Raw genomic sequence first — 13,492 nt, 5'->3', positions numbered from 1 at the left:
TTTTACAGAGGCAAAACTCAACAACTTGGCTATACTGCTTCATCTTACTTGATCTTATTAAGCAACAGGGTCCACCTACTGTTAAATTAGTAGGACTTTTTTTTTTTTTAATAGAGATCATTGGACATTATTGCAAGCAAGCAAGAAAGACTTTTTTAATGATGTAGTGAACAAACTGTTAGCTGCCCTATGTTTTGCCACCTAAATGGTTCATCACTGATTTGGTGCATGTAAAAATCTTGTAGCATTTATACACACAAAAAATCTTAGCAAGGATATTGCTTCAAAAAACAAACAGCAAGTCCAGTATATGTTTTTATGTTCTTTACTACTACCCAAATATCACATTTAAGACCTTGGGACCTTTGTAAAGCTAACTCTAAAGAGAGCTGCCTTCCAAAGATTTACTAAACACATTTAAAACTTTTTCTTTTCAAACTAAAGTAGAGGCCTGCTGCACTCAGAAGCACACTGAGCAGGATTTATTATTAGTCTGTTAGTACAGTATAAGTAATGACAGCTTGGCTAAATCCATTGAAAGAATCCTCTCATCTGAGAAACATTTTTAACTCTACAAGTACACACTGCATGTGTGTCCTTAGCAGTTAAACCACATTTTAAATTGGAAGCCTACAGTTTTCAGAAACAAACCGGGTCAATCTACTTGTTCACATTCAGCAAATAGGTTCCAATGCCAAGAGTGATCAGATAAAACTTTGTATTATTTTGTATAGACTCAACTATCCTATAGTCCTATAGTACCCATCTTTTTAGAGGGTTTTTTTTCTTCCAGTTTTCTTCCTATTAATAGTATCCAATTACTATGTAGTACTCAGTCAAGCTGCAATGATTTATATGCAATATATGCCCACATGCATCTATAAAGAAGGCATCCAGGATGAGCTCCTCCATCACTTCTCCGGAGATGGAAAAGGCTAATTGATCTGCAGTTTTCTACACTCTCATTCTTGCCCTTTTTAAAGAGCGCAATGCCACTGTCTTTCTTCCAGTTCTCAGACAACCCTCCTGTTCACTGTCACCTTTCAAAATCAGACAATGGCCCAGCAGTAACATCCACCAGCTCCCTCAGCATTTGAGAGTGCATCCAATCAGAGCTCATAGACCGTAAGGAACTTATAAAAGTACAACCACATATGCTTTTCTACAAACAAAGTATTACCATTACTAGCAACAGGTGACAAGTCTTATGCTAGCTATGCAAGGCCTTGGTCCTGATCTGTTAGGCTCTTTATCAACTTTTCATAAAGCTTACTCTGTGAACTATGGCCTGGTACACCAGGTGTCTCTTATTAGTACTGTGCAGATTAAACTCTAGATAACAAAAGCTTTTCAAATATAAACACAGACTGAAAGCAGATGCTCCAGAACCGTAATTTATTAACTGTCAATCACTGGTTAGTGAAAAAGTGTAACCTCCAGCACTACCAAGACTGCTCTTGCTTTAAGTAAAAACACCTTGACCAAGGGAAAAATCCATCAAAACAACCAGTTAACATGGCAAGGCCTCTGCTACAGGGAGGCAAAGTAACATGTCTAATCCCCAGACCAGAAGCTAGAATCAAGGAGTAGGGATCACCAAGAAGTTCAATCAATTAAGAAATCACAGACAGCAAGGAGGGAGAAGACACTCTGTCCTGCTCCCTCTTCTCCTTCTTAAGGAGCTCACCAGTGAGATTGCCTTGACTTCATCAGCTAGAATCACTGTAAGCAAAGACATCAGACTAGCCACACGCCATTGCTTCATTATACTGCATACTTGCAGTAATTTCAAATTTAAGTATTGAAAACTGACTGCTTTGACTCCATAATGAAAATGGTTAGTGTGCAAGAACTAGTGTACTGTGATAATAATGTGTAAGAACTACTATAAGCATGAAGCATGTTACTAATGCCAGCCTAAAATGCTTCAGTTCTGAAGTTTAAAATTGACCTGATTTGTCAGAGCTCAGGCTTAAGTCTCCCATTCCACCTCATTCCTTGATATACATACACAATTGTACTCACATTCATATACATATATATTTTTCAAACAGCTTTTCACCTTCTGCAACTTAGAAGAAAGCTTTTTGCATGTATGTGTTAGACATGTCACAAAACAATCTGGGCATATAGCTGCCAGAGATATGGGGCAGTAAATCCTATTTAACCACTTCTCTTAGCTGGAGAACAATGGTAGAAAAACATATCAAACAGACTAGGGAGTGGCTGAAGAGTGACAGATGATTTGATCTAAGCCACATTGATTAAAACTAGTGTAACAGCAAAAGCAGCTCCTGAAGTTTGTCTAAAAAGCAATCTAAAGATGAACTTGGAGATGCAGAAGGAACTCTAGTACAGTAAACTGAATAATAATTTTGTGTGCAAACACAAGCCTAAAGCTGATAATTTAGTAACTTCAGAAGGTAGCAAAAAAGGAAAGGAGATGGCTTGGTGTAGCAGTGAACTGGTAGACACAAATGTGCGTTCTAAGCATTTTATTTGGCATTCCAGGAACGCATTTCAAGAAGTAAGGCTTGGTATTACATGTATACTTAACAGAGATGTTAAAAATGACACTCATGGCTGTCATAAGACAGATCAGACAGTCAGCAGGGGGTTGCAGAGCAGGACAGTTCAGCAACCCCAGGGGGAAGGAGATGCACAAACCAATTGAATCCACTAACAATAAATTAACTATAAACTAATCTCATGGAAGGCAAAACAATCAGATTGAACAAGACTACAGACTGAAAACAAGACTTAAAAAAAAAAAATCAGAGATTAAAGCATAGCATTAATACCAACTGCAAACATTAGAACTCCCTAAGTCTTGTCCCAGATCAGTAAGAAGCATTCAACACTATGAAAATGAGCAGGTACCATCCATGGGCAGAAATAATGATCCTGAATTAGACAGCAAATGGTGGTAAAACTTATCAGGTGATAACTTATACAGAGGGCTTGAATTAAAAAAAAAAAGTAATTGTCCAGGAGAATCTTATGTTTCAAAGAATACCTGCCTGCTGCAGCAACACTGGCTCACTATCCTTATCTCCTAGGTATCAACTCTCTCTTCATTGCTCTGGCATTTTCCTCTCCACAATGCAACCACTTCAGGACTTCCAAATGGAAGTAAGCATTCCTGACTGCAACTGTATCTATAGGACTTCCTCAGTGGGCTATCTAGAATCTCTCAGTCCCATTAATGTGATATTTTCCAGTAACCCAGAAGTAACAACTTCTTTTTTTAAACAAGCCAAAGCCTAAAAACATTAACTGCCTCATGTCCTAAATAAATCCAGTTACGGATTGTATTCTGTGCCTTAGTTTACTCAGGTCATCTTTTTTAATAACAATCAAGGCCAAGGAAGCACTTTATCAAATTACATAAAAATGAATTAATGCTCATCACTCCTGAACTCACTACTGAAACAGATTGCTTTCCAGCCTCAGACAGCTGGAAATAAATTAATATATTTCCACACAATGAGCAATTATTATGAATTTGCTGCTATGCTATTTCTGTCAAGGGCAATGATTTACAGATTAGTTTCTCTAAAAAAAAAGTCTTCACCAATGAAATGTTATCAGTTTGCATTCCTTTCACGAGCAGCTGACTGAATCAAACCTATCAGTAGATAAAATTGGTAATTACATTATTCTTATCACATGCACTTCTGTTGGCAAGATCAAAGTTCAGAGGACTAGCTAGTAAATGCTAACCCTAAACTCACTTGAATCATTCCTCCAAGTGGGTCCACTTCAGTACCTTACCACTCCAACACCTTCCAAAGAATGTTATGTTTGTATAATTGTGAAAATAAAACAAAACTCAATAATAAAAGAAACTCATCACACCACTGTTCATATCACAGTAAGTTTTGAAAAACATGTTGTAATACATGATTCTTTGCATAAGAAGTGCCTTAAGCAATCCTATTTGTTTAACAGTAACAAAAAAATACACATCTATTTCAAATCTTATGTGCTTGTAGAGTTTAAAATCTATTGAAAGAATTCTCACAGGAAGCTTCTGTATCTGTTTAAGTTGACAAATGCATGAAGCATCCTCTGTAAACTTGTCAATCTATTTTAAAAACTGATGCTACTTCCCTTCAAAAGTGTTCAATTACTGGTGGTGGCCAGCACTACAGTATACATGAATACTGATAGAAGGTGACTTCTGAACCAATTATATCTTAACGTGAGGAATTATTAGTTGCTAGACAGAACTATTTTGCTCTTTCTTCAGAACGAATAATAAAACAAAATGCTTAAGATCAGAAGCTGTCTGGTTATCTCTTTCATGAATAGTCTTCAAGATTTTTTTTTGTAAACTGGAGCTAAACTGTGTTTATTCTACCCCTAATTTTTAACATTAATATTTACTAAGTTCATTGTGATAACAGGTTTTTTTTTGTTTGTTTGTTTGTTTTTTTTGTTGTTGTTGTTCAGGAAAAAAGGCTGAAATAACTTGTAAGTCAAATTGTCTATGAACAGGCTTGTCTCTCAGGTAGACTTCTGTTTTCTGCCTCGTCTGTTTCTAGCTCCAGATATCCACAGACAGTAAAATCTACACTTTCAGAAGCCCATTTGGAAACAGGAATGACTTGCAATTTGTATATTATCACTTGTTTTTAAGGCAATAATTCCTTCTAGTCTCTGCAAATTATTTCACTGAAAACACTCATTACGTGAAGTGCATTCATTACTCAATCTTAGTTGGACCATTTGCCAAAGAACTGTCTAAAAGCCTCTTTACAACATAAGAAAACAGTCTTAAATTTTAAGATCTACCCAATAGTATATTTCCATTACAAATTTAGCACAAATATAAATAATCTCAAAATAAGAAAAAGCAAATAATTGCACCACAATTGTCACATCTCATTTAAGCTCACAAATCAAAAATTTGAATGTTTTTCTACAGTAACACAGAACATACAACTAAGACCAACCACTGGATTAAAAAATGGTAAGTATGACATCTGTCTAAAGAACAGATCAGACTTGAGGTGGAACAAGATTTTTGAGCTCTTCCTACCCAGATAGTCTAGTGTGCTCTTTGTTCTTTTTCCTTCTTGTGGGTTATCGAGCTTCAGCATTCTTTGAAACTGTCAAGCATGACATTTCTCTAAGTGCTTTTCAAAATCCTCCGTACACAAGCAAGAGCTGTTCTAACCACACATACTTTTTGTTGAAAAAACATAACATGGGAGCTTATCCAAATTCTAAGAATTTGTAGTCAGGCTTGAAAAATTATTTATTTTTATTTATATTTAAAATTATCACCAGGATGAACTATTAGTGCTGGCCTTCCTGGGAGACTGTCTGAAGATTTGTAGATACATTAAAACTCCAGAATTCCCTTACAGATAACTTGGTATTTGTAGAATAACTTCAATTCTTGATATGTCAAAAAGTCACTGAATAAACAAGACCCTCTACACAATGACACTGACAGCACAAACACAGGAAATCAAGCTGAAGATAGTATAAAGTGAAAGGCCAGTTCTACTGGAAGTTGGATTTCCAATTCTATTAAGCATTTATATATTCTGAGTGACAGACCCTGGCTCTTTACAACTACAAATCTAAGCTCAAAGACCCACATCTACAGGCATGTCATCAACATCCACTTCTAACCTTGTCCACAATAGTCACCATTAATAGTTTGCCATTAGGCATGAAGAAACAAGGTTTATGATAATGAGGGATGTCTCTAATAAACACCACCTGATAATCAACTCCAGGATGTTCAGGACAGAGTGACAGAACAAAGTTCAAGTCTCCACATATGTCAACTTTTCTAAATAAATACCCAGGATTTCTCATGCCTTCACCATTTAGCAGAACTTGTGAGTTCAAGACTCTGCTCTGTTATGAACTAGTCAAACATTTTCAAAGTGGTTTTCCTTAAGTGTCTTAAGCAAATCAGCTTCAGCTATTGATTTCCACCATCTTCCTTCATAACTTATGGTACACAACAAATTCTTCAGTTCTTTACCAGTTGCAATCCAGTAAGGATACAGTAAATACTCCGCGTTTGGTCTCCTAGTGCAGAGAAACCAACTCAGTCTCAATGGCTAACTTTCTGAGTTTCAAACTCAGTATTTTTCTATTGAGCTAATGACAATTGTCAAGACATACTGGTTCTAGAAAGATGACATTATAATTCTAGACTTAAATATCTGAAGAAGTTACTTTAACAAGCTAACTTAACAAGACGTCTTGTTAACATAAACATCCCTGTAGAACTTGCTAGCAATCTCTGCTGAATGTGATATAAACGATTAAAAAAGACTAGAAGGGACTGTGGTTTTCTGAATACTAATTTTGTCTTATAATTAATACTACAACTAATCATCAGGCTGATGTCCATCTCTGAAAATATAGCACTACTGCTCAGAGGCAGAAGCTTTTTAAGTTTATGCTTATATATTGATAAAATTTGGACATTCTATACTACAAGTAGTAAACAGAACTCAAAAATCATTGTGCCCACAGCTGATAACAATTACATGCATACCTAGGCCAAATAATCAAAAGCAACTTCATAAGACTACAATCCTTTGACAAACTTAAGCATCATAGACATCAACACCATACAATAATCCTCATGTCTTGCTTTGTACTGAAGAAAAACTGATAGTAACATATCAGGTTAATACAGAGACAGTTACTGTGCTCTACTCTGAATCAGCAACATTGAGGAAAAATAAATTTACAGCATAGGAAGACACTGTAGGAAAAGAACATTCCATATAAAGAGTTCAACTACTGAATATTCATAGCTGATCATTAAGTCACGGAGAAACTCAGCTTCTCTCCAACACACAAACAACCTTTGACATATAGTAGAGTAAGTTCCACTGACAGCAAAAGTAGTGTTCTTGTTACTTCAAGATTTTATAAGGTATTGACCTTCTCCTATGCACTAAACACAAGCTAACTAGCTTATCATTGAAGCAAGATATTACATGAACATGAAAGTAAAGATTAACAGGAAGAATATTTCAAATATTTGGAGCTGTTGGAAAGGGTCCAGAGGAGGGTCACAAAGATGATCAGAAGGCTGGAGCACCTCTCCTATGACATAGAGAGAAAAGGTCTTGGAGGAGAGAAGGTCCCAGTGGAGGCTTTCAGTACTTAAAGGCTGCTTATTAGGGGGGAGGCTGACCTCTCGCAAGGGTATATAGTGATGAGGTGGGGGGAATGGTCAAACAAAAGAAAGAGGTTTTAGGTTAGACGTTATGCAGAAGACTTTACTTGTAAAGTAGCGAGGTACTGAAACAGGTTACCCAGAGAGGCCCCATCCCTGGAGGCACTCAAGGCCAGGCTGGGTGGGAACTGGGAAGTCTCATCCAGTGAGTGGCAGCCCTGCCAACAGCAAAGGGCTTGGATACTAGATGATCCTTATGGTCCTTTCTAGCTCAAGCCACTCTATGATTTGACTATATTTTTCTACTACTAAAAACAGGTTAAAAAAGAAAAGCTAGTTTTTACTCCACAACTATCAAACCATAAGTATTCATTCTTAAATCTCTGGCCCAAATGAATAGCTTCTGAAAAACAAGTGTTTTCGTAACAACTTTAAACAAATTTCCATATCCTGGAGATGCAAGAAATGATCTGATAGTAAACATGAACCTCTAATACTTAAGCAGCAATCACTAACTGCATCTAGAAATAATTAACAGAGGTTTACCAGGCCTTAGAGGTGCCATTTAAACCTGAAGTTGAGCAACTTAAGAATAAAATACTCCTCACAATGCACAATACTTAATGAAAACTGAACTAAAATATGAAGTTAACTTTTGGAACTGTACCCACTTTCTTTTTCCCTCAACATATTTTCTGAGTATATGACTGAAGCTCAAGGACTTAAAAAATTAAATCAACTATTCAACCCTAAGATATCAAAGAATAGAAAAGTTACTTCTCAGAACACAAAATGCTCCTCAGATTCCCTTCACAAGGTGCAACATCAGCACTTATTACAGCTCTACTGCTACTGGCTATCTCACTCCACAACTATAGTTGAAATTTGAAATGCCATAATATGCTCTAAAGTATGGATTCCAACCTTTTGATTTGACTAGGCTGCACTGACTGAAGAGGAATTATCACAGGCCACATACTAAAAAAGAGGACAAAAAAACCCATAAAACCAGCAGTATATGCTCTAACATATACTTCCAGACCTCTCTTGATCTACTTCCTTTTCACCACCTTTCTGTCTCTGTCCAGTAAACACATTAAGCCTCTTGGTAGTTAACAAGAGACCTTCCTGGAGCTCTTGATCAAAGGCTGAACCTACTACAGATGGCCATGAATATATCAAATTGAGTGCTTCTCCTTTGTCTTCCTCAGCTCACCTTGAAATAGCACATTCAGTGGAATAAACACATTAAATATTACTGTTCTTGTATACTTATGTTCTGCACAGAAGATGAGCTATAATATCCAAAGGAAAGCCATAAAGACAATCAGAGCTGGAGCACCACTTCTATGAAGAAAGTCTGAGCAAGCTGGGGTTGTTTATTTAGAGAAGAGTCTGGGGAGACCTCACTGTAGCCTTCCAGTAACTAAGGGCCTTCAAGCAAGACCACTCTGTCAGACAGTCAACTGTCAGGACAAGGAGAGTAGTGCCTTTAAACAAAGAGATTTGAATTAAATGTTAAAGGGAAAAAAATGTACCTAGATAATCAAGGCCAGGCCAGATGGAGCCCTGGGCAATATGTTCTAGTGAATGGTGTCCCTGCTCATGGCAAGAGGTTGAAACTAGATCTTTAAGGTCCTTCTCAACACCAGCCCTTCTGTGCGTATTGTTTTCTGTCACATAAAGGACTATTTAAAAGTAACAGAAAAGCTACAGTACGACTACAGTAAGGATTAGTCAAAATTATTTGAATTAATTTTTAAATCAGCAAAAGTAGATTCTTCTTTATCTTGTAGGGCCACTTCATCATTATGAGACTGTATCTGTATGTAGGTTCTGTACTCTTATCAGCATAATACTGAGTCTTTAAGCATTAGGCAGAAACAGCACACATCACACACTTACTTGTTTAAAGAAAGTAGTAAGCAGCAGAACGCTCTCCTTTTAGAAATATACAGATTCAGGTTCATAAAGTTAGTAGTCAAAGCAATACCACCTTTTTTTTTTTTTTCCTCCCCTTCAGTGCAAAGTGTAAGGACTGTGAGGGATGTGAATTCCTTTGGGAAGTTGTTTTCATGTCTTAGTTTGACCTCTGGGAAAACAATACCTCTTCCACAGAGAAACTGCACCCCTATGCACAGAAACCTTAAGCACGGCAGAAAGCTGCTTATTGCAATCCCAAATGAAAACAGCTTATTTTCTTATTAGGAACTCCTTGCGCTGCTCCACAGTGTTGCAAGGATATCACTAACTTAATATTAAGTGATGTAATAGAATAATTTGCTGCACCTAGATTTGCTTTCACTAAATATTAGCCTAACAACACACTAAACATGAAAAGATAGCAATATAGAAATAGCACTTACTGTAATCACAGCTTTACTCAGACAGATAGAGCCTCTGCAGCCATATTCTGTTTCATCTTCAGACTTGTAATAACTGAGTGTGTTGGCTTTCAGAACCACCCACCGATCCTGCCACCCATGAATGTAGTTGGTCCACTATATAAAAAAAAAAAAAGAAAGAAAAAAATCTGTTAATAGAAAAAATACAAAAATACTGATAAAATAATTTTGTTGATATTTCCAAGCCTTTCAAGTATCAGGAGAAAAAAAAATGTTTTTTTGTTTTTGTTTTTTTTTTTTTTTTTAAAAAAGTTCTTCCCAATTGAGAATATTCCACTTTTGATCACTCTTAAAAAAAAAAAACAAAAACAAAAAAAACCCACCACTTTTTGCAAATCACTTTGTTGCAGAATTGTTCCCAAGGCCACTTATATATATCCCAATGCAGTGATAACAAACTGGGGGACAGAGGAGAGAAAACCAAACATTCTACCTTCAGGTTAGGCTTGTGATTTTAAATCTGAATAAGAAACTTCCAAACTTAAGCAGAACATGAAACACTTGATTTATATACAAAGTGACTTGTACCAAAGTGATTTTACTGAATTTTAACTCTTTTCATATAAACACATACATGCCTTTAACCTGCCAGCAGAGCATATAACCATTACAGCAACAAAAGTCACCAGTTCTTCATCAATTAACTACTACCCACAGACACTGCTTTAGGTTTTAATTCCATATCCACTTCATCATTAAGATGATAATTACTTGTCAGGAGCCATCAAATCATCCTATTACTGAGATCTTTCTAGGGACTCAACATTCACATATACAAAGAAACTGACATTCCAGGAAGAAGTCCTGTATTGATCATACAATGATACATTTACAAGTGACTAATAACGTCCTGATTATTAGTATCTTGTATTTGCTACAAGTTCCCAACACAGCTGAACCACACCCTGCAGAAGTATACAACAAGGACATCACAACTATTCTACAACCCCGGTGACACACTGGTACTAGGACTTAATGTAAAAAAAGGAAAAACACCCAAAAACCAACAAGTTAAATAATAATGGAAATGGGAAAACAAAAGCATTGAAAATGATTTTATCAGGAAAGCATTTCTTTGATCACAGACTTCCCAACCACTTATTCACCATTTTAGCACACAGAAATACGGAGGGAGAAGAAAGTGGAGTAACGGGATGATTTCCACATACTACCTGTATCAGCTATACATATACCTGTATCAGTTAAGTGTCTCATAACTGCATGTTAGCTCTACTAATGGCAAGAGGAAGTCTTAGCACTCAATAGGACAACAAATTCTATTAGCTGAGAAATTACTAGCTGTTTTCAAGTGCAGGTGAGACCTAAATTACTCACCAAAAACAAACCTTTTTACAACAACCAAATAATCTGAACAGCTACATTCAATATGAATGCTTTGGCTGTGTTTAGTACCTGAACCAATAGCATCAACTATTATTAAGGCTTATTTACACTGCCTTCCTCATCTCTATTATATTCCCTGTTCCTTCCAAATGTGAAGTGTGAAGCCCAAAGGTATCATGGCCAAAAGAGCAAGGGACGGGAAAGAAAGCACCTTTCCTCCTTTGACACAGTTAAGTGAGGTAAATATAGCAGCCAATCTTGCATTAGCTGCTGCAATCAACACTGGCTATTGCAAATAAGTATGACAGGAGTTAAGAGACTCCTTAAAGTATTCTTGTAGGGAAAAAAAAGGTTTTTTGCAAAAAACAACAACCACCACCACCAAAAAACAAACAAAACCATTTACCAAGACATTTCCATGGCAGAGTTCTTTGTATCCACCTTAAAATCATAAGGAAAACTGTAATGGAAAATGCCTAGAGTTTGGAAACACTCAGAGAGCAGTGAAATGTACTTCTAATTAGCTTCTCTTTCCAAATTATCCTATTTGTTTCAAAGCTTCTCTCTTTACTGAGTTGAAAAATCACTAAGCATACAAAGAACAGCACACTTTCACTGATTTGCTATTTAATAACAGATTGACTTTTAAAAACAGAGATATGCTCAGTTTGGAATTGTACCCTTCAATTTTAATTAATTTGTCTCAAGCATAGCTGAGGCATCAAGTAGGAAAAGGTAAAAATCATCCCTCAAGTATATTCACTGCAACAGGTTTTACCATACTTTGAGTACGGAGATTACATCCCTAGGGTTCTCACAGCAAGGACAGCATCAGCTACACTTGGTATAATTATAAATATATATATTTATATGAGTCTTGCACATCAGAACTTTATAAATATCAGCAGACCATGACTGCATCCACCACTCCTGCACATGCCAACATACAAACCAACTATATCCTAACAGATATTCAAGTTCCTAAGGTACGAATAGGCTAATCAAAAGAAAGCATTGTGAAGAAAAAGACCTCGTGTTGTAAGTGCTGTAACATCTCATGACTGTCTCATTCTCTCCCATCTCCTACTGACGACAGGATCTCACAGATGAGGGCCTTCTCCCATTTCTGGATTTAGGAACATTTTTAGCCCGCAAAGCATTTATTACTCTCACAAACAAGCAGAAGACTGCCTCATTGTGACTGTTTTCTTAGCAGCCAGGGCCAGTTATGAACTTGGTATCCCATGACCTGTGTGCTCCATGCAGGCTGATGACTGGCCTCCCCACACAGAACAGGAAAGAATATATATATTTTTAAATACAACATCATCCTGAAGGAACTTTCTGTAAAAAAAAAAGCAAAACCTTTTTGCTCCCAAACTTAATGATTCAATACACAACTTTAAAACTGCCCCAGAGTAAAATTTCCCAGTGTCACCCAACACATACTTGCAAGTCATCTCATTTCCAGCCATTAAAGAAATAATAAGCAGCAGCACTTCTATTTAAGAAGGGAAACGAGCTCTAGTGCCCTTTTCCTGCCTCTCCTCCCCTCCTCCCGTATCTCCTGCTGCAGGGCTGGTTTATGGCACTGTTTTGATACTCGCACCGAAGGCTGCGCCGTTCCCGTGCCTGCTCTGGGGGAGCGACGAGCGCGGCCCCACTCAGGGCAGCGGGGATCCCACACGGCGAAGTCTCCCCGCGCTACCGGGGACGGGACTCTCTCAGAGGGAGGAAGGGGTCGCCGCGCTGGGTGCCTGCCCGGCCCGTCCGGGGCTCGAGGCCGCGCCGGCGGCTCCGCCCGAGGCAGGGCTCCCTCACGGCACCTCTCCGGGCCGGGCTGCCAGGGCCCGCACGAAGGCGGGGGGAGGTGAGCGGGCCCCTCCTGGCGCAGCGCCGTCGGGGACGTGCCGGTGCCCCCAGCCGGAGGGAGTGGGCGCGGGAGGGGCTCCCTGGCAGCCTCCGCGATCGTGTGGCATCTGTTCCGGCCGCCGCCTCTCCCGGGGGCGACCGAGCCCCGTCTGCCTCGGCCCGAGCTCCGGAGCGGGGCGGCGAGGAGCTGACAGCCGGGCTCTGTCGGCCGACTGGGGGGGTTGTGGGGGAGAGCCGTGAACCGCCGCGTAGAAAGGAAGCGCGAGGCCGCCGGGTGCGGCGGAGCGGAGCGTCTTACCTTGCTGAGCACCCCGCAGAGCTCAACAGGCAGCCCGAGCTCGGTCTCGGGGTCCTCCTCGGAGCCGGAGGAGTTCCAGCTCTGGTTGTCCGACATGGAGACTCGAGCCGCAGCCACCGCTGAGCGGGGAAGAGCCGCGCGGCCCCTGCCCTCAGCAGCCTCAGCGTCTCCTGCCGAACGGACGGGAACGGCCGGCAGCGGCTCCACCTGAGCGGCACGGCACGGCACCGCTCCGCGCCCGACAGCGGCCGAGCGGCCTCGAGAGGCGGCGGCTCGCGCTGTTCCCTCAGAGAAGCTCCGGGGCTCCGGCCCGTGGCAGCGGCCACAACATAGAGGTGGCGAGGGGAGGAGGAGCGAGCGCACGTCCGCCTGCCGCGCACCCCGCTCACAGCGCTGCCGCCGCCGCCGCCA

General features: G+C 39.5%; 1 protein-coding gene across 2 annotated transcripts in view; it reads right to left on the bottom strand.

Moving 5' to 3' along the window:
• The window catches only part of CERT1 (ceramide transporter 1), a 64,345-nt gene extending 50,859 nt beyond the window's left edge, over window positions 1-13,486 (bottom strand). For both annotated transcript variants that reach the window (XM_015848817.2, XM_015848818.2), the window contains exons 1-2: window positions 13,082-13,486; window positions 9,529-9,663 (exon numbers count right to left, since the gene is read on the bottom strand). In XM_015848817.2, the coding sequence (XP_015704303.1) occupies window positions 9,529-9,663; window positions 13,082-13,177 (231 nt within the window). In that variant the 5' untranslated portion in view covers window positions 13,178-13,486. The remainder of the gene's footprint in view (window positions 1-9,528; window positions 9,664-13,081) is intronic.
• Between the last annotated feature and the right edge of the window lie 6 nt (window positions 13,487-13,492).

This window comes from Coturnix japonica, chromosome Z (assembly GCF_001577835.2).
Source record: "Coturnix japonica isolate 7356 chromosome Z, Coturnix japonica 2.1, whole genome shotgun sequence".
NCBI lineage: Eukaryota > Metazoa > Chordata > Aves > Galliformes > Phasianidae > Coturnix > Coturnix japonica.
This window is presented reverse-complemented; position numbering and strand designations above follow the sequence as displayed.